Raw genomic sequence first — 27,319 nt, 5'->3', positions numbered from 1 at the left:
AACAATTTTCTAACTGATTTATATATATAACTCAATGTGAAATAGCCTTGATAATTTGACCTAAAGGTTCAACCTAACAGATTGTAAGTATTTTTTATAGTAAAAAAAGTTATCTAAATATATTTTAAAATTATTGAATATATTTTCAGTCGTTTCGGATAAAGAGTTTATTTAATCAGATCTGTATTCTGAAGAATAACCTTAAATCACTATTACGAACAATCTAAATTTTAATGTATGCTTTAAAAATAATTTCTGGATAGAGATGTCATTTGTGCATGAAAAATAATAAAATGAGAGTAATGACATATATAAATAATTAGCAAATTACAAAAATCTATGATATTGATGAGAAAATCAGGAGTAAAAAAACTAGACGCGTGAGAATGTAACTGATGGTGCACGGATGGAAAAAGGTTAAAAATCTAAGACCGGTTACACACCTGCGAATAAAATTATTTTTTTAACATTCTAGATCTTTCTGTGTATACCTTTCTTATTACATTTCATAATTCAATATAGCTTTTAGGTATAAGAATGTGAGAAAATTCTTGCTATCACTTCGACTTTCAAAAAAATGTCAAAATGGAACAATCTGTTTTGATTGTAAAATACAAAACAATTAAATGACATATTTTCATTTTATATATTAATTGATAAGTTAGTGAGTTCAGTTTCAAATAAGTGCATAAAAACTCTATGCACACTCCCTTTAATATCAGTGAATTTTATGTTTAAGAATGGATTCAATTATATTATGTAACCAACACATACATACAACAATTACATAATTTCAGGTCGAAAATGAGAATTTACTAGTTCATATTTTTGGATTGCGCAGATAGGCCGGTTCAAGCAGTAGACTTGATACATGTCCTGTTGACCTATGCTAGGCGGAAGTATTGTTTCGTTATCTTACGTTTACGGTGATTTAAAACCAGACCTATAAAATCAAATTCATTATTTTGCCAATTATTGCAAAGACTATCGAACAGCGAAGCGAAAATTCAAAAGAAATAAACTTAAAAAATACGCGAATTCCTCTTCTGATAAAACGAATGACGTATACAACATGTAAATTTATAGTGTCAAGCACTACCTATACTTTTGCCATACAGTTATTTACACAGCATATGTTTCGACGGTCAGACCCCTCTTTACTTCCTTTATTTTATTTACTATGAGTCAGCGATAGATCATTGGTTATAAATACTGTCATATTAAATGGAGTATTTTACCACGGCAACAGATTCTGTGAATCGCAAATGTCACTACATCTATGTGTCTTAGAATTAGCACTATTTAAAGTGGTTTTGATCGATACAGCGAAATATCTGGCCTTTTATATTATGCGTACACATGTGAATTAGTCACTTAAAGTATCTACGGCTAACTATGGTGATGAAATAGCTAAAAAAATGAAATTTTTGTATTATTTAATATCATTTAAAAATGATATAAAGAAATTTTATATAATCCTTATTTGAAAATCAATAATACCGTAATCAAGTAAGACTGCGACAATGACGAACTGCAATGGATACAACTGTCTTAATCTCTACTAGTAATTAAAGTTACATAAACAATATCCACCAAATAACTTACCTCCTACTAAAATAAATAAATCATGTCGAAGTTTGTGTTTCAATTTATTTTTTTTTATTAATTTTGGATACCGATTACGTCACATTGTATACGAAAGATACTGACAGAATGTTTGCTTAGTCATTTGGTAACTAACAGAAGAAAAAGAATACGACTCTAATATAAATACAGCCTATTAATTATGTACTTTATAATATTGTGCTAGTTTTCTCAATTAATTTGTTGTTCTCTCATTCCAGTTCTCTCATTGGTTTATACTAAACTTACTTAAATTTACAATTATTCTATTTTGATTACTTACGGCACCTTAGAAAGTAGACTTTCGTAACCGCAGATATCCAAGACATCGATTTAGGTAGGTACCATATATGGTCTGAATCCAGTTTTGTTATTGCAAACAGTTCAATGACTTACAGAATCCTGTCACTAGTACAAACTATGCGGTTGCATTCACTAACTGCAAACTTACGTCGAAATTACGAGAATTTTGCAGTATCCATCAGGATGAAGTCGAGTTTCCACTTTCAAAACTGTATGAGACAGCTATTCGCGTTATTAAGATGAACTCGGTTATCATCTACTAATCATTACTACAATGCTAATGTTGCTTTCCTTGTAAATGCAAATGTTCATTTTGTGTTGAAGTTGGGATGCTTGAGTTAGAATCGCCACGCCAGCTTTGGAGTAGTTACTACATACATCCATCATATATATACCCATAGCATAAGATTGCAATCGAATTTTACAGGATCCTTGTAACAGCAAAATTTAATTGGATAAAGGTAGTTTAATTTATAAACTACCTTTTTCCCATTAAAATTTGGTGCTAAAATATATTTAATGTAATATATATACTACTAGCTGTGCCCCGCAGTTTTAGCCATGTAAGTACCTTATATGATATAGCTTTCCTCAGAAATGGGCTGTATAACACTGAACGAATATTTCAAAACGGACGAGTAATTCATGAGATTGGCGCGTTCAACCAAACAAACAATGAAACTCTTTAGCTTTATAATATTAGTATAGATTAAGTAATTTATTGCAATATGTTATTGAATATTCTTTTCTACAAGAAAGGTTAGCGACGTCGCTGGGGAGGTACTATTCCAAATTCTAAAACAGAACCAAGTAACAACAATTTCATATCAAACAATAAAAACCTACCTACCTTCGTTTAGCGAACCTCGGTTATAAATTAAAGAACGGTTTATCCAAGCTGGTAAACGTCACCATTAGCTTTGGTGTTTTATTAGTAAAATAATACGAAAAATGAAAGCCGGTTTGATCGGAAAAGTTAGTATGAAGTGTGTAATTTGGGCCTTTAAATTAATACCGTTTCTGTATGATATAAATCATTATTTACAGTTAATATAACATAATATAGAGGAGCGGATTACAAAATGTCCAAAGCATTTAATTAAGTTTGTTAACATGAATGATATGTAAATTAATTGTGAAGTCTACAATGCCTTTAGCGGATATATTGTGTTAGTCATTTAAATAGCACATTTTTGCTATATAATATTTTTCCGCTTAACAGCAGTCCAACTCATATGTTATATTATATGAAACTATGCCGTTTCTTGATTGCTGCCACAAATTGATGTTAGATTTTAAACGTATGTTTTTATCTTTTTGTTGCTAATAGAGTCCAAATTATCTTTAGTGAAAGCCTGGAAAGACTATGTAATATTATATAGAAAATCCTAATTAGTATTATAAATCAGTAAGGCTGCCAATCAGTTACACCCAAGGAAATACTTATTTACAAAATTAACTCCTAAAGGATTGAAACAGGAGATGAAAAAATTGTTGTTCGTGTATTATACGATAGAGAGCGCTAATAAATTTTAAGTTACCTATAAAATATGGAAAATTTACTAAAACATAAACACTGTAAACAAAAAGAAAATGTACAATTAAACTTGCTTGTTTTTCCCATTTAAATACTTAATTATTACCTTATGCAAATACCAGTTGCCATAAACAGTTATATTGCATAATATGTTATGCTTTTATTGTAATTCAATGTTTATCAGTAAAGCTATAAGTGTTTTGTTATGATTTAGTTTCATATATAATTGTGTGGTGAGTGTACAGGATTTTTCAACAAACGCGAGAAGATTTTGATGGCCTGTGATGGCCATCGAAAGTGTTTTTGTCTTTCTTCATCTTGCAGCGGAGTGGATTTATATTTTATACGAAATTTGTGTCTTTACATAGTTAAGAGAGTGAAATTAGTTACATGTCATTCCCACGGGAACTTTATAGGACTTCGGAAAGCTAGTGTTCATGTTAAAAGACTAAAGGGACCCTAGAAAAGGCTTTAGAATCTAGTATATCCAATGACTGTTAGTGAAAGTGAGGTGCGTAATTCAACACTTAGGAGTACGTATATATAAAAACAATGTTTTATTACGAGTTTCAAAATAAAAACAGTGTTTTCTAGTGCTATACTGTACAAGTATATGCAATCATTGAAGATATATAACTCCGAACAAATGCGATTCGGAATTAAAAAGAAAACACCTATGTTTTTATGCCAAGAAAATCTTGTAAAGATTATAAATGCACAATATTGAAAGATTACTAATATAAATATTAATTGTTTTAATTGAACTCCAACCTTTTAATTTTTAAAAAACAAAATTCATTTGAATTTATTTTCCTTTTTTCCGATTTTTAACCTGCGTTCTGCCAGCAGTTTAATTTAAATTATATTATAGGAGATTTTTGTGTCATAGTGGGCAACCGACATAGAGTGTCCATGACTATTTGCTAAAGTAGGGTCACACCAAATGCGTCGCTAGTATATCTCTCTATCTCTCTATTTCTCTATCTATCAGCTATATAGTATACCTCTAAAGTATAAAGGACAAGCAAACGATTGTCGGCTGGAATGAGCAAACTGTCTGACAGACTCTGGGCGTTAGTTTTAACAAAGATTCGAGTAAGTCCAAGATGAAGAGGGGGTTAGAACAAGGAAACTTTCAGTCATTTATTATGACGATTGGTTGAATAAAATTTTCGCGCCACAATCGATATTATAACCGCTGGGATGAATTGATTTGCGATGCACGAATAGACCAACGTCTATGCATCTAAAGCAGGGTGTTAATATTTATAAGCTTTTGTTTGTGATAGAATTCGTCTGCACGTAAATAACCATTTGTCTGGGTGTATGCTATATACGCACATATTATGGCTTCTGAATATGTGAAATTTAAATGTAACATTTTTTCATTTTGTGACATTTTTTAATAGTATGGTATAAATTAATACTAATATCCTACTTCCTACTAATATTATAAATGCGAAAGTCTGTAAGGATGTGTGTGTGTGTTTGTTGCCCTTTCACTCAAAAACTGCTAAACCGATTGCAATGAAATTTGGTACGTAGATAGTTGGACAACTGGAATAACATATATGCAACTTTTAATCCCGATATTCCTACGGGATACGGACTTACGCGGGTGAAACCGCGGGGCGCAGCTAGTACAGAATAAAGAGAAATTGGTGGAAAAAAATCATTCTTTTCTGTTTTCATATAGATAAAACATCTTCAGATCTTATATCTTATATAAGCGATAGTTTGTTTGAACGTACTTATCTCAGGAACTATTGGTTCGTTCATTTTTTGTTGAAAAGTCCTTTTATTAGGAAGGTTGTAGACTGTATACATTATGGGCGAGTGAAACTGCGGAAAAAAGCTTGTGTATTTTCTGTATAACTTTTTAAAGTATATGAAAAATGATTTTCAATTTGACATAGATAGAAGAGATCACTTGAGAGTGACAAGGCCGCCTTCTGTGCTGTATGTTTTAGCGTAAGTTCTGTTGTATTTGTTTCTGCTGCGTTGACAGCACAATAAAGTGTTTAAAATAAAATAAAAAATAAATAGATCTATGTCCCAAATCCGGCTTTATAAGCATCTCCAATGTCTATTCTGTTACCAATCATAATAATTACGTAATCGTAGTAATTTGTACTACATAACTTTGCTAATCTTAATTAATTTAATATAAATATGAAATAATGAATGCATATCAAATAATTATAAAGCCTCGATCTTAAATTCACACTGAACTTGGAGTTACTACATAGGTACTTATGCAGGAAATAACTTAGAAATATTAAAAATATTAACTTTTATTTTATTACAGATAATGATACGTATATTAATACTATGCTTTATTAAAGGGAAATCCGTAAAATGTCCATGAGTATATTATGTAATCCCGTAATTTATTGTTATGACGTCATCGCAAAAATGATGACAAGCTTCTTTTTGACAGTGAAGTGTTATTTGCATACGTACAGTTTTGATTTTAGCGTGATGTTATTAATCAATTAAATATCCACAAGTGTTATAAATGGCTGGATTCTGTTTTTTTGGTGACCTTATGCTGTGTGAGGTGTTGTTGCCCTTATATTTAGATATTTATTTATTTGTTTAAAACACATATACTACAGATTTAGATACACATTGAGCATAGTTTATTAGTGATTACATAATTATTTTTGTGTTCAGACCTCAAGGCAATAAAAAAATATAAACACATTGCAATGCATTTAACCATATAATATATTTTTTTATTATGTTTAAAATTATGATAACAGTTATATTATAATAATATTAGACATAAACATACATTTATTTACACACAACATCTAACAATAAAGACAAAACACTGAACATTGGTACAGGAAATAAGAAAAAACATAAATACAGACAATTTAAATAGAAAAGAAATAACGTAAAATCTAAATTAGGTTGCTTTTGTATGTTATGGCTGTGAAAAGGTCCAGGCTGAATATATACCATGAGTCAGTTGACCCATGACACATTATCTGTTACTGTCTTATTATTAATCACATACAATTTTATTTAATATCAGTGAGGAGTAAAACACATCTACTGGTGAAAGAGTTAATCATATTGTGTCAGTTATTATCGAGACTCTAACACAAACAAATCCACAAACAAACGAATTCAACCTGAAGGACGATGAATCGTTGTATGTCTATTGTTGTGGTAATAAGTCGAGGTTCTATTGAAATAATTAAAGGAAGATATTTAAAATTCGATTATATTTAACAATTTTAATTTAAAAACTAAATTATACATAACAGCAATTTTCTATGACGACTCTTTTAATTACTATGAAGAATATTATAATAAAAAAAAAGCTCGAAGATACGTCGTTATGTCATAATAAATTGAAAACTGTGATTTTATTCCAAGCGTGTTTTTTTGCTATAATTAAATTTTAATAACTCGCATCATTTTCAATAATTTAATATTTTATTACACCAATAGTGTTCTATTCTTTTTATTATATTTTTCATGTAAAAAAGAACCATAATCCCAAAAACCAGAATGAGATAAATTATTTAAATTTAACTGTTAAAACCATCACGAGTTTCCAATTAAATAAAGTCAATCGAAAAAAATTTATGACTCTCATAAATTATATAAATTTTATTCTTTTGTATCATATTATTATTCAAGTAAAAAAAGTTACTATGCCTTTAAACATTTATATCAAATAACTAAACGTCCAAAATTATGGAGTATACCTATATATTATAAATTACATTCTTTACACGGGAATCTAACATACAGATAGACTAGCTGCGTTCCGCGGCTTTACCCGCGTAAATGAGTTCTTCCTTAAAACCCCCAATGTTCCCATGTGAGTATTTGAATAAAATTAGGCTATGTTATTTGCCATACTTTGTGAAAGTAACGTCAAAACCGATCCAGATGTTCCAGACACGAGTCGGAATAACCAGAGAGACAGACAAATATTAAAAAAAAATATTATTTGACCAGGTACCGTGTATACCTGTATTTGTATTAAGTATGAAGCAATAATGTTAATTATACACACACAGACACTCCAATTGCTATCATTTTTAATTAAATGAGATGTTTTCATTCAAGAAAAGTACAGTGTACTATGTATACATATTATATACATTTTGTTCTATTTTCTACTCCAAACAGTGGTTTGCCTGGCAGAGATCACTCTTGAGTGATAAGGTAGACCTTTGTGCTCGTATAAGTTTTAACTAGCTATGACCCGCGGTTGACACCGCGTAAGTCCGTACCCCGTAGGAATATCGGTATAAAAAGTGCCTATGTGTTATTTCAGTTGTCTAGCTATCTACGAAGCAAAATAGTATTATTATTCACCAATAGATGTCAGGAAAAAAATCCGAATAAAACACGAATATGACATTTTCTAAAAAAAATTCCTAGCTAGATCGATTTATCGCCCCCGAAACCCCCTATATACTAAATTTCATGAAAATCGTTGGAGCCGATTCCGAGATTCCAATTATATATATATACAAGAATTGCTCGTTTAAAGGTATAAGATTTCATGTCAGCACAATAAAGAAACATATATAAAAATACTTATACACTAATATTTTTCACGAAGATTTATGTAAATGTGCTTTAAATAGTGGCCATAAATTTATGAATAATGATGATTAAAAAAAATTGACGTGTAGAGTTAATTCACCTCAAAACTTGTTAAATCTAGTTTTGCAATGAGAAATCCCTTATGGGCGTGTATGAATAAATTACATTCTATGTTTAAATTAAAGAATTTATAACGGACTTGACGCGCGATTATGTTTGATGTCAAAATTTTTAACAGAAGAAGAAGAAAAAAAATATCTAAAGTTAAATAAAATGAACGTAAGTTATTATATATTATAATAGCTGCGCCCCGCGGTTTCACCCGCGTAAGTCCCTAACCCATAAGAATATCGGGATAAAAAGTTGCCTATATATTATTCCAGTTGTCCAGCTGTCTACGTAGCAAATTTCATTGCAATCGGTTCTGTGGCTTTCGCGTGAAAGAGCAACAAACACACACACACATCCTTAAAAACTTTCGCAATTTATAATATTAGTAGGATAGGATTTAGAATAAACCTTCCTTTCTCCTTAAATAGTGCACATAAGGTTTCGTAAAGAAATCTGAAGGTACATATTATTATTCCTATTCGGCTCGACCAATTCAAACGGGACTTCGACTGACAGATAGGATTGTAACAAACAGCAATTTAGGTTACGCTAGGAATAGAACCGGTTCCATCACAGAAATCAATTGCATATAACGTGGTCAAAGTCGCGGATACAAACTTGTTTTAAGACTGGAAATTTCACAGCATTTTAAAATGAGTGAGTTACGCGCATATTATAGATAAGCACGATTTTTTTTTACACAGGTCCTGTACGATTCTGCACACGGACAACTATAACATGTACAGGACATGTAGGTATAAATATACATGAATATAGGTCAATGTCCACTAACAATTACAACAGTCAATTACGCTGCAATCAGCTTACTGTCATTTTTCGATCAATCATTAAAAGTTAGAGTGTTTTCATACTGTTTTTATACATGGATAGTTATATCTAGGTATTGAATGTTGGGTGGTACATATTTTTAGCATTCAGGGATTACGTATATATCCGAAAAGAATTTTCGAAGTAGGTTCATTTCCTGAAGCGCGCGTAAACAAACAAACTCTCCAGGTTTTTTATTATTAATAAGTATGATTGTTGCATAACTTTTTGAATTTACTCTATACGGCTCAGGTTGTTATGCATACGCATGACAGATACATAAACAGAAAATTAAATCAAGGTTAGAAGATTGTTCGATAATTTAAGAGTCAGATATATCGGGTCAGATTTTACAATAACATTTTTTTTATTATATTAATATTTGCAAATTAGCTATTATTTGTTTGTTAATAATCACTTTAAAAATATTCTTAGGGCATGAAACATAGACGTCGATATGAGATAGACATATTTAAATATGCTTCTATTTTATTCTATGTTCTATCTGTATTTCTTTATCTTCTGTGTGTAGGATAAAATACAAGAAGATAAATAAACAAATCCTCAATGCCGTAGGGTAACTTAGCTATACTTTAAAGCAGATATGGTATCTGCAAAGATGAAGATACATCACTGACCGATGACATTACATCACCGTCGCTCATGTATACCAAACCATAGTATCCAAATAATAAATAAATCCGAACTACATGTTTTATTACAAGCACTAAAGTTTCCAAACTTCCATACTTGTGCGTAATTTACGTAGCGCGTCACATTCTAGAACGTTCAGTCGGGAACAATGACGAATGTGTACGCGTTTTGCATATAAACACCGCTGCACATACAAAATGCTCTGAGATTCGTATTTGATAGCGGACCCTTTACTAGTCACGACTCACGATACGGTAACGACATTCTGCTGTAAATGAGAGATGTTCTTTGTACCACCGCACCAGCTTATTTTTGAAGGGTGTCACTGTCGCTTCAATGTAACCTTTAGAATAATATTCTTGGCATCACTTTTTATAGCTTTCAGCATATTTAAAAGAGAAAATTTCTAAGGATAGCAGTAAACCTTGAAGTGTTAAGTAGTACACGATGACGATTCAACATCTTTAGTTCAATTTTTCACCATATAAAAGACAATTTGATGGCCAGTGCCATTAATCGATCTTTATGTTTGTTTGTGTTGGTTGTGTTTATTAAAATGTCGTAAGTAATATATGTGTATAAGTTTGCGTAGAATAATTTCTTGCTATATACAGTAATAGTTTAAAAAATTGGAAGAAATTCGGATGAATAGATAGAAGGAGATATTGGTGACGCAAAAACAACACTTGAGGGATGATGATACGTTTTCCATGTCAGTTGGCAACCAACTGGTGCATAGTGATAAAGCGACCATCATCCCCATGAATACACTACTACTTATACACTATACACTACATAAATAAAATAATAAATATATTATAGACGTCACGTTAAAAATCACGCTTCAATGATAAAATCAACTAAATACGTAAGCAAACGTAAGCAAATTATTGAATTAAAGTGTGTTACTAATTTTGTCATACAAGTATGATACAATATAACAAAATAAAACAATACGTAATATGTATACTATTTTATATCATCGTATTGATCGAGCAGAACATTTTCCATGTAGTTAATAAGTAGTAATGATATAATAATAGCGATAAGTTAGCAAGGTTTAACTGCTGTCAGAAATATCACAGGTAATAAAGTGAAACATTTGTTTAACGTTTTACCTTAGTAAGGTAATAATTAACAACAATGACTCAGAAATTTATTAAAATGACACTAACGTCTCGTATTTCGTATTCGTTTAACAAATGGCAGTTAAAAATAAATTAATCGATTCATGTAATGAGTTTTATTTAGAAGATGATTGTACAGTTTGATCATGACTATTTTCATATCGATTTTTTTTTTATCTACAGCACGTTTCTTTTTTGATTTAAAAGCGAGTATACAGCGGGTGACCTCCGGTTCCCCCATATTACAATATCATCCTACTATTTCACGCCGGTTTCTGTGGAGGTGTGGTACTTCCCCGCTGGCCCAATTCGTGCAGAAGCGTGCTCGACTCCCACATTACAAATTTTAAGCGCACAGAGCATTCACTTAGGCACTACAGGTGTTCATGGGTGGTGGTGATCGCATCCCATCAGGCGAAGCACTAGTTGCCTGCTATGCACAAAAAAAAAATATAAAAGAACAAGGTAGTGAATGAAGTCGTGTGTTGTAAAATAGTTCAATTGCCTAGTTAACCGATAATACAATTCGGCAAAATTAGTATCTACAATCAACTAATTAATAATATGACAGCGAAGCGACAAATCTGATTATGGCAAGATACATGACTAATATCATATTATGTAATTTTGGCCAGTAGCATAACAATACCGGCGTCACAGCCTACATAAGGGTCGGGGTTTAAGCCCTGTTTGAATTGTATAGATAAGTATTCGCCCTGGCTTCGTCCGTGGTACATACATAGCACATGTCACTGAGTGAAGTTGCAGCTTTCTAATAGTGAAAGAATTTTTGAAATCGGTCTAGTGGTTTTTGCGTGAAATCGTTACAAACATACAATACACAAAAGTTATCTTCGGAAAATTAGTTGTTAAAAAAAAGTTGTTTTTGAACTGTATCAATCCTTTTATGCACCAGTTATTAATTACATTTCTAATTGGTATTGTACAATAATTTATTTTATATATGCATCTTAAAATGTATCTGCCTCTTAGACTACAAGGACATAGGACTTCATTAGTCCTATAAATAGTTAGAAACTCAAATTGTTTTTGTCAGATATCCGTTATTTAAGTATGTATATTCTCAAATAATTATTTTTAACCAAAAACCTTCAAATACGGGAGATATTAGCATTCAAAATAGTTCATCCACGCAAAAGTTCTGAGGTAGTAAATCCAAGACAAAAAAAACACATAGCCAAATCAAGAACCTCCTCCTTTTTTGAAGTCGGTTGAACATATCGTCTTTCAGTTTGTTCAATAGTTTCATATTTCCTATTTTGCTTAATACTAGGCGAGATTATGTTCTATTCTTGTCTCGGCCAGCAATTGTAACATTCTTTGAATAATTCTGACATTTGCGTAATGTGCCTGTGACCTTGTCATTCACATGGTGTTCCGAAACTCCCAGTTAAGTATTCGCGCTCGTTCAAGGCCATACAGGTGCGGACTACTAATCGATTATGCCATCTTCTGCTGTCACATTTAAGCGTGAATGAGTGTATGTATCACTACTCCGCTATTTTATCATGCATCTATTTGTGTGTATAAAAAAAGTCTAAAAATAAAACATTCTGTTTCACTCGATTTATTTCTAATTGATTTAGAGTTGAAATTTAATTTGTCGAATATGGAAATGTTTTTCGTCCTCCGTTACTCTTAAATTAAACTGATTTCCGAGAAAAAGTTCGAAACAATAATTAAATGCTACGGCGACAGCTTTTTCAACTTAATACAGCTCCTTTTAATTTTAATTCCAGGCCAAGCGAGGAGGCTAATCGTGTCAAATAAAGATCTGAATTACATTTTCTTTAGACCTATTTTCTGTAGGTTCAATGTTCTAAAAGGACAGAAGCTTTAAAAACAAGCTACTTAATAGAATATATATTAAATCCTAATAATCCTACTAATGTTATAAATGTAAGGATATGTGTGTGTTTGTTGCTCTTTCACGCAAAAACTACAGAACCGATTGCAATGAAATTTGGTACGTAGACAGCTGGACAACTGGATTAACATATAGGAAACTTTTTTTACCGATATTCCTTGGAGATACGGACTTACGGGTGAAACCGCGGGGCGCAACTAGTAAACTATATAATAGATGTATGTGTGAATACATACCTACTCATATCATAGTTATGTGTGTTTAGGTGCTATTACAAGTAAAGTATTATGTTATCTGTGGTACTATATCCGTTAGTATGTATGAAATTGAAATCCATTTAAGTAACATATACCGAACAAAGATATCTCGAGTTTCACATGGCATATTAAATGAAATATACTTAACCGCATTCATATAAACTTATAATTTTTCATATTAGTTTGTTAACATTTAATGCTTTATAAATGACTAACTGTTCGCATCGGCTTCGCCCTTGCTACATATATAGCCTACAAGACGCTAGTCCTGACTCCGCCCGGATATCAAGATTCCTGTTTTATATCAAGGACGCATTTAATCGGGATAAAAAGTATCCAATCACTCGAGTCAGCTGATACCCTCTATGTATACCAAATTTCACCGAAATCCTTTCAGTAGTTTCAGTGTGATTGACGGATAAACACCCAAACAAACAATCATTCGCATTGATAATATTTGTGTGATGTTACTCAGAGACGTTGCAGCTTTCCAAGAATTTTTGAAATCGTAAATCAGTTTTTGCGTGAAAAGGTTACATGCATACAAGAATACAAAAGTTTCACTAATATTATATAAGTTTCCTTTATATAATATTAGTGAAGAAAAATATTTAACAAATAGAAAAAAAAATAGGCGCGGGAATGAAGCCCGCTCATGATGGATTTAATAATAAAAATCACAGATAAGAATAACATGAAGATTTTCAACATTTAAAAGGAACTATTTGTTTATTATAATTTATGCATCAGAATTCCATTTTAAATATCGAGATCAATTAATATTCCTAATTAATTTCGCTTATCTTGACTTCAAAAATGTTGGTGGTTCTGTTAATTTAAATTTTGAGAAACTCGATCGTCTTCCTAAAAACATATACGAATTTTTTACCATAAAATAAAAATAGATTGAACGAAGTATCTCGAAAAACAAATAATGTGTAAAAAAATTTACGATGGAAAGCTCAAAATGCTATACAGATAAAGCATTCAATAATTCCTTTGTATTTAAAAGCTAGTACTTTAGTTATGAGACAATGAACCCTGAATGTAAATGTTGTTTAAATAGGTAATATAGCTGGTTGAGTCGTAAACAATTAGTTTCCGTGATTACTTGCCGCACGTCGTGACTTGTGGTGGTATGTGAGAATTTTCCTAAAGCTCTGTTTATTATAATTACTAGTTAACCGCCCCCGATTCACGCGTGGTAAACAAACATGACGCAGCAGAGTGCTTTTTAATTAATTATTTATTTATTATTTATAGTACATATCACCGAAAGAAAAACATACATTGTCATTATATATATATAATCTCTTCCAGGAACCTTTTTTTTTTGTTGGCAAAATTAATACCATACCAAATTAATACTTGTACCATTTAGCCATCACTACAATTAATAATTAAAATAAGTTAAGTTTGTTTGAGAAAAGTCAAACTTGATTTTCCACGTATTTTTAATTAGAATATGATTAATTATTCTTGAATCATTTATAAAGGAAACTAGACAAAGAAACACAAATATCTACATTAAAACTTTCATCAAATAACAAAAACAGTTCAGCTTGTATTTAATTGGGTTTACTAGGTTTTATTCGAATAACTGAGTTAAAAAGTCTTGTTAAACAAAATTTCAAATGTGTCTGAAAGCATTGAAATGTAGTCTTTAATTAAACGATGGTTACATTAGACGAATGTTGAAATAACAGGAAAATGTATTCAAAATAAAATGTCAAGAGAAGCAGAACCGCTGCTGAAATTTCTACTTTAAATTCGCAACGTGTCTTCAAAGACAAAGTAACTGTGTGTTAAGTAATAACTAATTAATGTAAGCGTTGATATTGTGGCGCATAATTTATTTAAAAGTGTAGCAACAGATCTTGTATATTTGGCGACAAAATATGAATCAGCGTTATATGAATTGAATTTAAGTGTCATGACTATTCTTGATATTGTATTTTGATACTTGTTATTTTAGCAAGCTTTCCGCCTCCGGCTACACTCGCATAGAATACGGTATTTGAATTTTTGAAGAGAGGCATGAAGGCATTTTTTTTATAATTTTGATGTGTGCATCTCGTCAAGTATTTATTGTAGTAGAAAGCCTATGTCGGATACTCGCTTTTAATTATAAAGACTTGTCCATTGAGACCTCAATAAATTATATATTCAATTTATTTACTACCCTGGTTACCTCTCTGGGTAGCTCCCTAAAAACGTTGCCTACAATTTGAACTTAGTATAGGTCTATGACCGAAAAGCTTCCTCGCTAATGTTTACCAGCATCACTGTACGAAGATCAAACTTATGATAAAGACTAAATTATAAACGGAATCTAGCAATGTAGGCTCTTTATGAAAAAGTATTACTGAATTGTTTTATTGAATGGCGTTCAGAAATTAAAATAATAAAAAGCTCACAACAGGATTAATAAAAAAAATAGCTGAGAGCCGTATCCTTTTCCGTACCTTTCTCAGTCCTATTCTTTATTCACTCCCTCAACATTCTTCTTTTACATAATCCACCAAATTGTAATAATCCTTTGCTACTTAATAAAAAAAGGTATACCAACTTCATGTTATATATATAGGTATCTAAATTAATCGCACAATCATTCTTTTACCGATTACTAGAAAGATTGAGCCTTAATTATCATTTATAATCTACAGTAAGCCTAAGTTGCTTGAAATAAACGAATATTCACACACATATGAGATAAACTTATACACTTAAATAGGGCCTACTCCAAAAATATCATTTTATTAACAGGTTTCCATTTTTATCAATGACAGTCCAGTGTTTACTTTTCGAATTAAATTAACATAAACGCAAGTGAGGAAGTAAAAAGCAAGGTAAATATGTGGAAATCACACATGTCCGCAATCGGGCACGAGAAATGAATTTATATGCGTGATAATGTTAGCATTGTTGTAACTATTGTTTTTTCAATACGAAGACCAAAATAATAATATAATAGAGCGCCATCTAGTTGCTAAGAAAATATTATAAGAAAAAAATATATATATACAAAAAACTTGTTGAACCTGTTTTTAAGGATTTTACATAGTTAAATTTTGTAGATGGAATAAGCTATTTCATATTGAATTTAAATTAATTTCTATTGAACATTCAAATAAAGACACTTTTGCCATTAAAATATTCTCTTTCAAAATACATATTTCAGATTATATTTTCTTTTTATAGGTTCAATGCAAAGGTCATTAAACTACCAATAAACACATACCGACATCTTGTTCAAATGAAAGCTTTAATCGCGTTTTTCTTTTTAATTTCCACAAATATTTATTTAAATACCTTAAGCTAAAAGGCTTCTTTAAATATTGGTTAATTATTATATTTAACGAGACCCTTAAATAAGTTTAAGCATATTAGATTTGAGTAAAAAGTTGTTTGATCGTAAGGGATTTTATATTTCTTTATTTAGTAATAATAAGTGGCTTACCGTTATATTAATAATTACAATTTCAATATGAGAATTATTCATTTACATTTTGTAAGCTATCTAGCAGTCCGCCCCGGCTTCGTTCGTGGTACATGTATAGGCTATAGCACCCAGCGATCAATGGCATATCTTATTGAAAGATTTTTTGTAATCTGTCCAGTAGTTCCAGAGATTATCTCGTTTAAATAAACAAAGACACAAACTCTTCAACTTTATATAATTAATTAGTTTAGATATAACATAGTTATATAAATGGTCCAGGTTTATTATTGGAATTAATTCCAATGGTGTAATAAAGATGAATTATGTGCTTTTAACAAAAAAAAAGCTAAGTATCATCAAGATCCGTTTAGTAGTTTTGGCGTAAAAGAGTTTCAATTGTCCAAAAATGCTTAGGAATTTATGTATATACCTATTATTAGTAGGTTTACATGCGACATATTAGATTCTCAATTAATTAAAATAATACGGATATTTCATTCTGCTATATATGCAAATTCTAAGCACGTTTAAAATCTGGATTTTTAAAGATTTCATTCCGTGAATAATTAGTTCGATTTACTAGTATTTTTAAACGATTTCAAGATTCTCAAATCTCATGTATTTTTGTTGTTTGTTACCTTATAATTTTTTATTGGGTAAACCGATTTATATGACTCTATTTTTATTTGATAGCTGGTGCCTGTCGTGTGGTCCCATAAAAATTTGGTTCTTACATTTTGAAGGCGCTTTAGTCTTTAGTTTCTTGATAAAAATTAATTGTTTTTTTAATTATTCCCCTGACGCTATGCTAATACAAATTGTAGTAATATTTTTCTCATTTCCAGTGTTCGACGCCTCAGCGAAGTCTCCACAAGGCTTGCTATTCGGTTCCTCCTACCATCTCGGCAACTTCGACGAATGTATGGACATCGACGAGCCAGGGGATGGTCTGACTGTAGAAGGACAGTATTGCCTGGCTACCATTAAGTGGAGGGAAGGGGAGGAGAGTAAGAAGGTACGCTTATATATAAATAACAGTAATAAAAAATTAGTTTATTTTCTCACGACTTACATTTTGAAAAATAAAATTGGTACATTTTACATATAGACTGCACCAGTCTCCTGAATATTTTTTTTTAATTGGACCACACTCTTATTACAATTTTCCTTTTTTTGTGAGAAAAAGAAAGAAATACCGAGGAGGAAGAAAGGAATACCGATGAAAGAAGAAATAGAACTAACACATACACGCAAGCGATCAAAGTATCGGTATCGGTTGTAAAAATTGATTTTATGACCATAATATTTACCTTTATATATCAAATCAATTCAAAACTTAAACGCGCGCAAACTATACAGAAACGCAAATAAATGCAGACATCAGGAAAGCAAAGCAGGTGATCGTGTATCTAAATCTCTATATTATATCTCAGTAGATCATTTTATATTTTGTATTATAAATTTACACTAATACCCCTTAAAATATTGGATAATAGAAAATCGATACCCTTTAAAACAAACTTTAACAACAACAACATATGTATGTATCTATATCTAGAATACCTTTAGAAGTTATTTTAAACCGATATTACATACATATATTAATATCCCAATAGATGAGTAATTTAAATTTCTTGGGTCTTTTGTTTCGTTTCGATTACCAGGATTACCAGGCAGGCATTGTATATATAGAAAGGTAGTTAGAACGTATCAAACTCCAGCTATGGAGTATGGACGTTAGCAAATGATGCCTATAATTTTCCTGTGTGCATGCTCTAGTGACACTGAGGTCCACAATACTGGGTCACGCACTCGGCTCACCGTACAAAGCCTTTGTAATGTTCACGGGATAATGATGAGTGCTATGCTGAAGTTTTTAATTGGATGCTTACTATTTTCGTAATTGCTGCGTGTGTTCAAGTTGATAGGTATGGATAGTATGTAGCAAGAGTTTTGTTGTTGTGAATAAGATTTAATAATCACCGTCATTATAAACAGTCTTTGTATGTTTCCACTGCTAGGACGCGGGCCTCCTATGAGGGTTCATGGTATGCACCAAGTGCAGGTTGTCAGATGTCACATGTCGTCGAACATGTCGGTTTCTTTACGATGTTTTGCTTAGGTCTCCAGTCGTGGTGATGATGTGCTGATAAATTGAGAAATTTATTATTTCATACAATATTGTCAAGCCTCGAACCCCCGACTTTTTGATTAAAGTCCGAGGTCCTAACCACTGACACTGATGGTTGTAATTTGAATACTAGCTTGCAATCGTATCTTTTAAATGAAGAATGCTTCATTTAACTTATTAAAGTAAAAGTCGATCCTAGGAAATTATAGTTGATAGATATGGTTTACTATGAATTAAACCCTGTTGATAATCACTCTCGGCAGTCTTTTTTATATAAAATCTTAGATCATCAAGTATCTTACTTATTTTTTTAATTCTTTGAATAATAAATTAGTTTGATGTTGCCATGCAGTATTATGGGCGGTGTGTGTGTTTAACACCAGACGACACGATTGCTAGCTTGCTCTACGACATCAGAAAAAAAAATATAATCGAGCAAGAATAGCTTCATGATTTTTATGATAATTTGCACTCATTATAAACTCGATATTATCTGTTAACAACAAGTTAAGCATATATACATGCGAGATGTAAAGACAGACATCAGGATTATACGACTATGTAACATTATATAGTAAAATGTTTAGAAGTAGCGCTCAATTCTCTTTGTTGATATTTTAAAACCCATAACAAATATAATTATCACTTTATTTGACAAAAATAAATGATCTCCTTTATATAATTTCACTACAACTTATCAAGTTATAATTTTCTACTGTGTTTCAGTGGTCCAATATCGATTTTTTATTTATTTTCAGATTCGAACAGGTCGTGGCGAAAGTCTTCGATGGGCAGTCTGCGTACCAAGTTCGTGCGATGCGAGATCCGTGGCGCGATTTGTGGGCGATATTTTATCACATTCTGTTGGCAACACCACAAAAGTGGAGGTCACAGAAAAGGACTGCTACACGCGTCGGCCGCTCACCGTCAATAAACTTGATATCAGCTTCTTGTTAGTAATTTTATCAGCCTTATAAAGCTTTTTATACCCTGAAAGTTCGCAACTAAAAAGTTACAAAACTTCGCTCTTTCGAGAACGTCGAGAACATTTCAGCGTTTACTTTTGGCCTAAATACTCTTTCCGTCCCGTTTTTGTTAGCCATTTGGTAAGATAGAACTCTTAGCTTAAATCGTAATTTAAGATGTTTTAACTGTTTAAAAAAATGTACGTTGAAAATGCAAAATTTCACATCGTCTGCCTTATCTTTTACGCTGCTAGCATAAACATTGTAGATACACAAAACTATAGTGCTGTAATTACTTCCTCTACTATGAAACTCATCAATAACTCTCGAAGTATTAAGATAGATCGTATATCGTGGAACATTTTTCCACTCACATTATTAGTTTATTATCGTAGCGACGTTTGTATGAATAAATGTATAATGTTATTTATTCAACATTTTATTCATCCGTATATAAATGATTTGCAAAAAAAAAACTGGAAATCGAAATAAGACATCACTTTAGTACATAGATTAAAGTATTCAAAATGTTAAAGTTTAATCGGTTCAGTGATATAGTAGTAAAAAAAAAACTAACAGATAATCAGAGAGTTATTTTCGCATCTATAATATTAGTAAATACTATTGCTACATATCCATTATCCAATAACGACAAATGAAAACGTATAGCGGGTATATAAGAAGTTGTTGTTTCAGAGTGCTCATGTTGTTTTTCGCTTTAATCCTCACGCTGTCTACCTCATATGAAATCTACGCGATTCGCAACAACAAGAAGGAAACTAACTTACACAACCTCATCGTCTCCTTCTCCATCATCAATAACATCAAGAAGATCCTCTCGACGAAGCAGAATAACGGATTGGGCTTGGAGTGCATTGCGGGCATCAAGGCTTTAGCAATGGTGTTCATAATAGCTGGTCATGCTTGCTTGTTTATCGGCAGTGGACCTGTTATGGACGCAAAGGCTTGGGATCGGGTGAGAATTTGAATCATACTTGATTCAGAACTTTATCTTTAACACATAATTCAAATAATAAAACAATATTCGTATCAAGGAGTGGGAGCAAAAGGTGTGTGGCCTAATTAAAATTGTGCTGATTTACAATCGGAAAAAAAAGGTTTTTGTTCTAGGTTATATTATAACTTTTCTCTTATTTATGTTAGAAAAGCGAAAGTAAATTACTACAAATATAATATTTATAAATAATACACCTTACTCTATTGCCATCGTTTCTTTGACACAAAACAATTACAACAAACTACCTTCGCGTATATAATGTTTCAAGTCCACATGAAAATAACGTTACAGATAAAATAAAAATTAAGAAATTGTGCATCATAGAAGGCAGAAATTATAATATATCACAGTGTTATTTACGTCCACAACGAGGCAGTCAAAAAAGGAATATTTTTTATGTAGACTCCAGAGAAAATCTTTAGTCAAAGGAACATGAATCATTCATGACGAATTTAAATTTTATTTATAGAATTGAAAGGTCGTTATTAGACTATTTGAATAACATTATAATATAGTGGTTAGTTAGAAGTTATATTACCGTTCAATATTCCCGTTAAAATTAATTTTTATGGATATTTTAGCCTTTATTGTTTCCTCAGCATTTATACGGATGGTATTTGATTGAAGTTTATTTGATTTAGACTTTGTTTATATGAAATTCAAAGCTTCTTTTACAAACTTGGCAATTGTGATAACATCAATACCTCCCGTATTGAAAACAGAAAATTATTTACCTCCGTAAATCTTTATTAAAACTAGGTTTTCAATTAAGGGTTAAATTGAATTTTCTCAGTTTCAATTGCTTATAAAAGCTTTTGTGGGTTTTCAAATATTAGTCCTGGGTAAGATGGATGGACAAACAGGACTATTGAAATTAATTTTGTAGACGGGTTGAGTTTCAATAAATTTATTTGATTAGTTTACAATTTTGTTACTTCGCTTTTATTGCCTTGATTTCGTTTATTCGAAATGTCATATCGTAATGAGTAGGTGATATTTCCCCTATTTTATACGCAATAAGAAGTTACGCATAAGCTTTAACGAATTGTTTTGTTTATACTTTTATAACTTTAAATTCGATTAATTCCAATTTAAAACATTTCATAATAAATAATTCCCAATGATATACAAATGTTAAAATCAAAAGTTCTTCATGTATAATTTATTTTAAATTCTTTTACTGTACTTCTTTTAAAATGGACATTGGTTACTTTTTGTTTATTCGTGAAATATAAAAACCTTGAACATTATATAATAGAGAGTACCCCCGAAGGCACGTTTAGTCGATATTACATTTTGTAATCGAGCACGCTTCGGCACGAATTGGGCCAGCTCGCACCGGGGAAGTACCACATCACAGAAGACCGGCGTGAAATAGCATACTGCTGTGTTTCGTTCGGTGAGTGGGGGAGCCGGAGGCCCGTATCCTTTTCCTAACCCTTCCCATGCCTTTCCTTTATTCCTCTCGTATCATTTCTCAATCCCTTTCCAATTTGAAGTCAGCAATCAATTTGTAGAGGCGTATGACATAAAAAAAGATATAAAGAGCTTAAATTGATTTTATCCATGCGAATTACATTAGATATTCCTACGGGCCACGGTCTAACGCGGGTGAAACCGCGGGGCGCAGCTAGTATAAAATAAAAATACATTACATTACATCTTTTCAGCTTATCCAAAATCCAGTGAATGCCTTCATGCTCAACAACACACTGTTAGTTGATACCTTCTTGTTCCTGAGCGCATTCCTCTTTAGTCGCCTGATGCTGATTGAACTGGATAAGAGGAGAGGGAGGTTGAACGTGATACCAATATTGGTGTTCCGGTACATCAGGTATACTTATCATAAAATCGAAGATGTTATCCTACTTCCTACTAATATTATAAATGCGAAAGTTTGTAAGGATGTGTGTATGTTTGTTACTCTTTCACGCAAAAACTACTGAACCGATTGCAAAGAAATTGGCACGTAGATAGCTGGACATCTGGATTAACATTTAGGCAATTTTTAATCCCGATATTCCTACGGGATACAGAATGTACGCGGATGAAACCGCGGGGCGCAATACTTTTGATGTTTTTCAAACGATTTAAAAAATTGAGGAGGTTATCAATTCGACTCTATTTTCTTCTTTGGCTTTGTTACCGCAGAACTCTCGACTGCGTGAATCGATTTTGATGAGCATTTTTTATTTGATAGTTCATGTCTTCCGTGCATTTTAATTTGGTTTAGTTCGCGATTTGAACGCGGTTTACTTTTTTGTTAAAAATAATTATTCAATTGATTTTGTTTGTCGTTTTTTTTTATTTAACGTATTTATCTGCTTAATGATAATTTTTAAATAATACGTAGGTCTAGGCTTAATTTTAAGACTTCTAACAGAAAATTCTTGATCATATCAATATCATATCTTAGTTGTCAACAGATAATTGACTATTCATTGGAAAAACAAATCAACCAACCCAGAAATAGCCTATACTTTAGTTTAATTTTAGGGTCACGCCGGCATACTTCGTCGTGATATTTTTCTATATGACATGGCTACCCAAAATTGGAGAAGGTCCCTTGTGGGAAAACAGGATTCAGCTGGAGCAAGAGAGGTGCATCGACAGCTGGTGGACTAATATATTGTACATTAATAATTATGTCAACACTGACAGAATGGTAAGTTCTTTGGTAAGAAGATTTAAGTGGTGGACTTTTCGTTCAGAAAAAAAAACAGAATTGATAGGTATATTCCTTTCTTACCATTATTTTTGTATTTTTAAAATACAAATACCATTATTTGCATGATAAAGATTGTTTACCTAAATTCTAGGTGACTGTGAATTTTTGTGAGCCTATCTTAATCTTAGAATATTTTAATTACAGTGCATGTTCCAGTCCTGGTATCTGTCGGTAGACACGCAGTTGTTCTTCGTGGCTCCCTTCTTTATTTATAGTCTGTGGCACTGGCGGAGATTTGGGCCAGTACTTATAGCGATAGCAACAATTGTGTCCCTTGTAATTCCTTCTATCATCACCTACAGAGACCATTTGGATCCAACTTTCTTGTTTTATGCTAAGTAAGATTTTTACGTTTGGTTTATTATATTTAGTTTTGATTTTATTAGTTATTTTTGATTGCTTTTGTTAATATTTTTAGGGAGTTCACTGATTTCGTAACCAATTTTTACTTCATTGACGCTTACATAAAAACTCACATGAAGATGACGCCATATTTCATGGGTTTGCTGACTGGTTATATTTTACATCGGATTCAGGTACAAAAGTAAGTATAAATGATTATGTAATAAAAAAGGAAATGTTATTTTATAATTTTGATTCATACCAAAGTGTAAAGTAATCACTTAACCTCATTAAACTCAAATTTTCAGCTATGAATTCTCGAACCTTCTAAAAATATTCGGATGGACAACTAGCATCATATTGGGTACTGTAACCACATTCTCCGTAAGCTTGTTCTATCAGGACTGGTACCAATATAGCACGATAGAGGCTGCGGCGTATATCTCTTTGCATAAGTTTGCTTGGAGTATAGCAAATGGCTGGTTAATTATCGCCTGCGCTACTGGTAATGGAGGTAGGATTTGTATTTATTTTATTGTTATTCATTATTTCTGAATGAAGTGAAGTGACTTCTCATTTTCAATACCAAATTATACAAGATTATACAATATACAAAATTATTAATTTTGAACAAAAACTAAATCGCCTTTTGATTGTCATAAATAGTCCAGATTTAAACAGAATCTTACGTAAGGCATTATCTTTCAAATAAAAGAGTTACATTAAAATCGGTTCATTTGGTAACAGCTTAAACAAAGTTTTTAGGTAACAATCCCAAAAAAGTACAGTCGAACTGTTATCCTCCTCTTTTTTTAAGTCAATTGAATAGATTAAGGTATTCATGTAAATCATACTGTGTACACACTCAAGAGAAGTGGTACAGCGCAAGTTATTGAACAGGCAGTAAAACATGCATCGTATGCATCCACTACTTAATATTCATGCATATTTGGTGTTTGCTGATGTAATATTGATTTAGCATCTCTTGTGACTTGTAAGTTGGAATATAACATTTGTTTAGCGTCTATTTTTTACACTGGACCTAATATACACAAGACAAATGGTTTTTCATTTAATATTATCTTTTCTTGTTGTACTTTCTGGGAAGGCACTGTCTTTCTTGACACACAATTTTTCTAGTTCCCTATTAACATGTTTTTGATATCAATAAAGATTTATTGATATTTCCATCTCCATTTTGATATGCTTAAACATTCTCTTGTTTCAGGTTTACTTGGCAAATTTTTATCCTGGCGCTTTTTGGTACCCATAGCGAAATTAACTTTCTGTGCCTATTTAGTGAACGGAATAATTGAACTGTATTATGTGGGACAATTGAGGCATCCATTGCACATAACATTCTTTACAATAGTAAGTATATTAATGTTTATTACTGTTACTAAAACAACTTTGTTGTCTGTCTATCTGTCTGTCTGTCCGTCCCACAGATTAAAAATATGAGAGATGATTAATTTTAGTTGTTTCTATATCTAGATAAATAAAAAAATCGAGGTTCAAAAACGATTGGTACAGTCATAAATTAGATGGGTAACCAATTTTTATAGTTGTTTGTAGTTAGCGTGTACGCGAGTCCAACTCGCATATGACAGTTTTTTTTGTTTTCTTTTGCTTATAGCCTGTATTAAAAATTTTTTTATTTTTATTAAACTGACTTATTTGACCTTTTTTCTCAGTCGGCGAACGCCATTTCGCATTTGGTTCTGACTTTCTTCCTTGCACTCATATTGTGCATTACCTTCGAGTCACCATTGCACGGCATCGAGAAAATACTCCTCAGAATGTTTGGTATGTATATTAAATTTGAAATAAATTAAGAGATATTTGGGACAATATATCTTTTAACTCCTGAAAGGAGCTGAGCTGGCCTTAGTTCTCTCTCGACCCAAGAATCTGCTCATAGTCTATCACTGATTGTATATAGGACAGAAATTTAAGTGACAAACAGTTCTGGCTATCAATACTCGTATACTAACGGCTTGATTTTAGTAGATTATATTGTCTTGACCACTGATTAAGATATAACTGCGTTATAGTGTGCGAAATTTCTCATCATGATCAGAAAGCAGAAGATTAGTTAAATTCCAGATTATTCTAAATTTCCAGTACCAAAAAGCAAACATTTATAATGTTATTAATAACTGTTAAATATTTTTTCAGCTCGTCCGGTGCTCAGCGACAATGCAAACGTTAGGAAGTCGGATTCTGGCGAATTCTCGCGAAACACTAGTCAAAGTAGGTTGGATTCGTAACTGTAGAATTGTGGTACAATTTGCCACGGAATTAGTGTTCTTTTAACCAAAAGACCATGTTCTATAACAAAGTTAAACGAAGCATGTAAAAACGAAGCAAATATGATTGTTAATGTATAGGTATATAACTAAAGTACTTGGTGTTTTACCTATAGAATATTTTTTGTCTTTTAAAACAACGATAATTCTTGTGTTTATTTTGGCGCCATCAGCTATTTGCCTTATCATAACTGCAGCGCTGTATAAAAAGTTATCTTGAGCTGTATAAAAAATTCAAAATTTTTAAAGTGTTGAAAATCAATAGATTTGTTTTAAACAGCAAAACTCTCTCTTTTTAGAGGCAGTATTATAGCTTAATTATCGGTAATCTAATACAATGTTGTGAAGATGCTGATAATGCTAAAATAGTTGTAAATAATGTAGCATTAATTTTTGTACAAATGTCTACCTAAGATACTTTTAAGAATTTTATCGTGTAGTTGATACAGTTTTTGAAAATGAAATAAATTCAATTACATAGTAATTACATTTAAATAAATGACGGGACAATATGAGTTGACTTTATCGAGTTCTATTTACGTTTTACATTGTAATTAATCATCAAAAGACTTGTAACCATATTAAGAATAATGGTTATAACAAGATTTATCCGTTAGAATTTAAAATTGTATGTTTTCCAGGATTATAATGTTTGTTGTAATAAGTTCAAAACTAATAAACTCAAAGGTAACTCAAATCTTTACAATATGGGAAAGGGATCTTACATATCTATAATTTGTATTAAATTAGATCTTCCGTAAACACCCTGAGTTTTCCGGGATCCCGATATAGTAACCTTGTCGAATCCAATAGAAAAACATGCCCTTATATAAATAGTTCATTTGTGTGATATTCAATGTATGTTACCATATTAAGTTTACCGTATTATTTTTGTATTGCTCAACTTTCAAACTTATGTAAATATAGCGTAAGGTTCTTTTTATTTTTGTAATAAAAATTATTTTGTAAATTTCGTTTTTATTTGTGGTTATTTCGTTACTACATTATATACATCTATTTATGAGAATAATGTTATTATGATTCCATCTGAATGAGGCCAAAATTGCTAAATTGATTTGATTTAAAAGGTTTAATGTCTAGAAATAACATATACTTATCTTTTATATAACGTATAGGTACATATTTACGGTGCTATTCTAGAGAATGAAAATCATTTTTTAAATAGTGGTCAATAATGTGTAATACCAGGATTGTGGGTTCGATGCCCGGAGGGGACCAACACAAAATAGTCTTAGGAGGGAGGGACATAGAAGGTTCAAAACTAACCGTCCGTGAAGATATTGTTCATTAAATATATTTAAAATGTCGCAAATCCGGTACACGGATGTACAATTATGTTATTGAAATCTCGGGCTAAAAGTAAATGAAAGCAGGAAAACTAATATTCTTTTAAAATTATCTTGTCGCGTTGGTTATTACCATATGGTGATATAGGTGTATAAGTATATTGAAAATCT

At 31.5% G+C, this 27,319-nt stretch overlaps 1 protein-coding gene across 1 annotated transcript in view; it reads left to right on the top strand.

Annotated features, from left to right (window-relative positions):
* LOC119833293 (nose resistant to fluoxetine protein 6-like) overlaps positions 1-26,811 on the top strand; it is a 30,315-nt gene extending 3,504 nt beyond the window's left edge. The window contains exons 2-12 of the mRNA XM_038357276.1: positions 17,194-17,363; positions 19,238-19,431; positions 20,141-20,420; positions 22,133-22,296; positions 22,959-23,127; positions 23,335-23,528; positions 23,609-23,734; positions 23,841-24,046; positions 24,761-24,903; positions 25,227-25,338; positions 25,711-26,811. Coding sequence (XP_038213204.1) covers positions 17,194-17,363; positions 19,238-19,431; positions 20,141-20,420; positions 22,133-22,296; positions 22,959-23,127; positions 23,335-23,528; positions 23,609-23,734; positions 23,841-24,046; positions 24,761-24,903; positions 25,227-25,338; positions 25,711-25,802 — 1,850 coding nt within the window. The 3' untranslated portion in view covers positions 25,803-26,811. The remainder of the gene's footprint in view (positions 1-17,193; positions 17,364-19,237; positions 19,432-20,140; positions 20,421-22,132; positions 22,297-22,958; positions 23,128-23,334; positions 23,529-23,608; positions 23,735-23,840; positions 24,047-24,760; positions 24,904-25,226; positions 25,339-25,710) is intronic.
* The last annotated feature ends 508 nt before the right edge of the window (positions 26,812-27,319 follow it).

The sequence above is a fragment of the Zerene cesonia genome, chromosome 17 (assembly GCF_012273895.1).
Source record: "Zerene cesonia ecotype Mississippi chromosome 17, Zerene_cesonia_1.1, whole genome shotgun sequence".
In the NCBI taxonomy this organism is placed as follows: domain Eukaryota; kingdom Metazoa; phylum Arthropoda; class Insecta; order Lepidoptera; family Pieridae; genus Zerene; species Zerene cesonia.
Note: the sequence above shows the minus strand (reverse complement) of the source record. Positions and strands in the feature narration are given on the sequence as shown.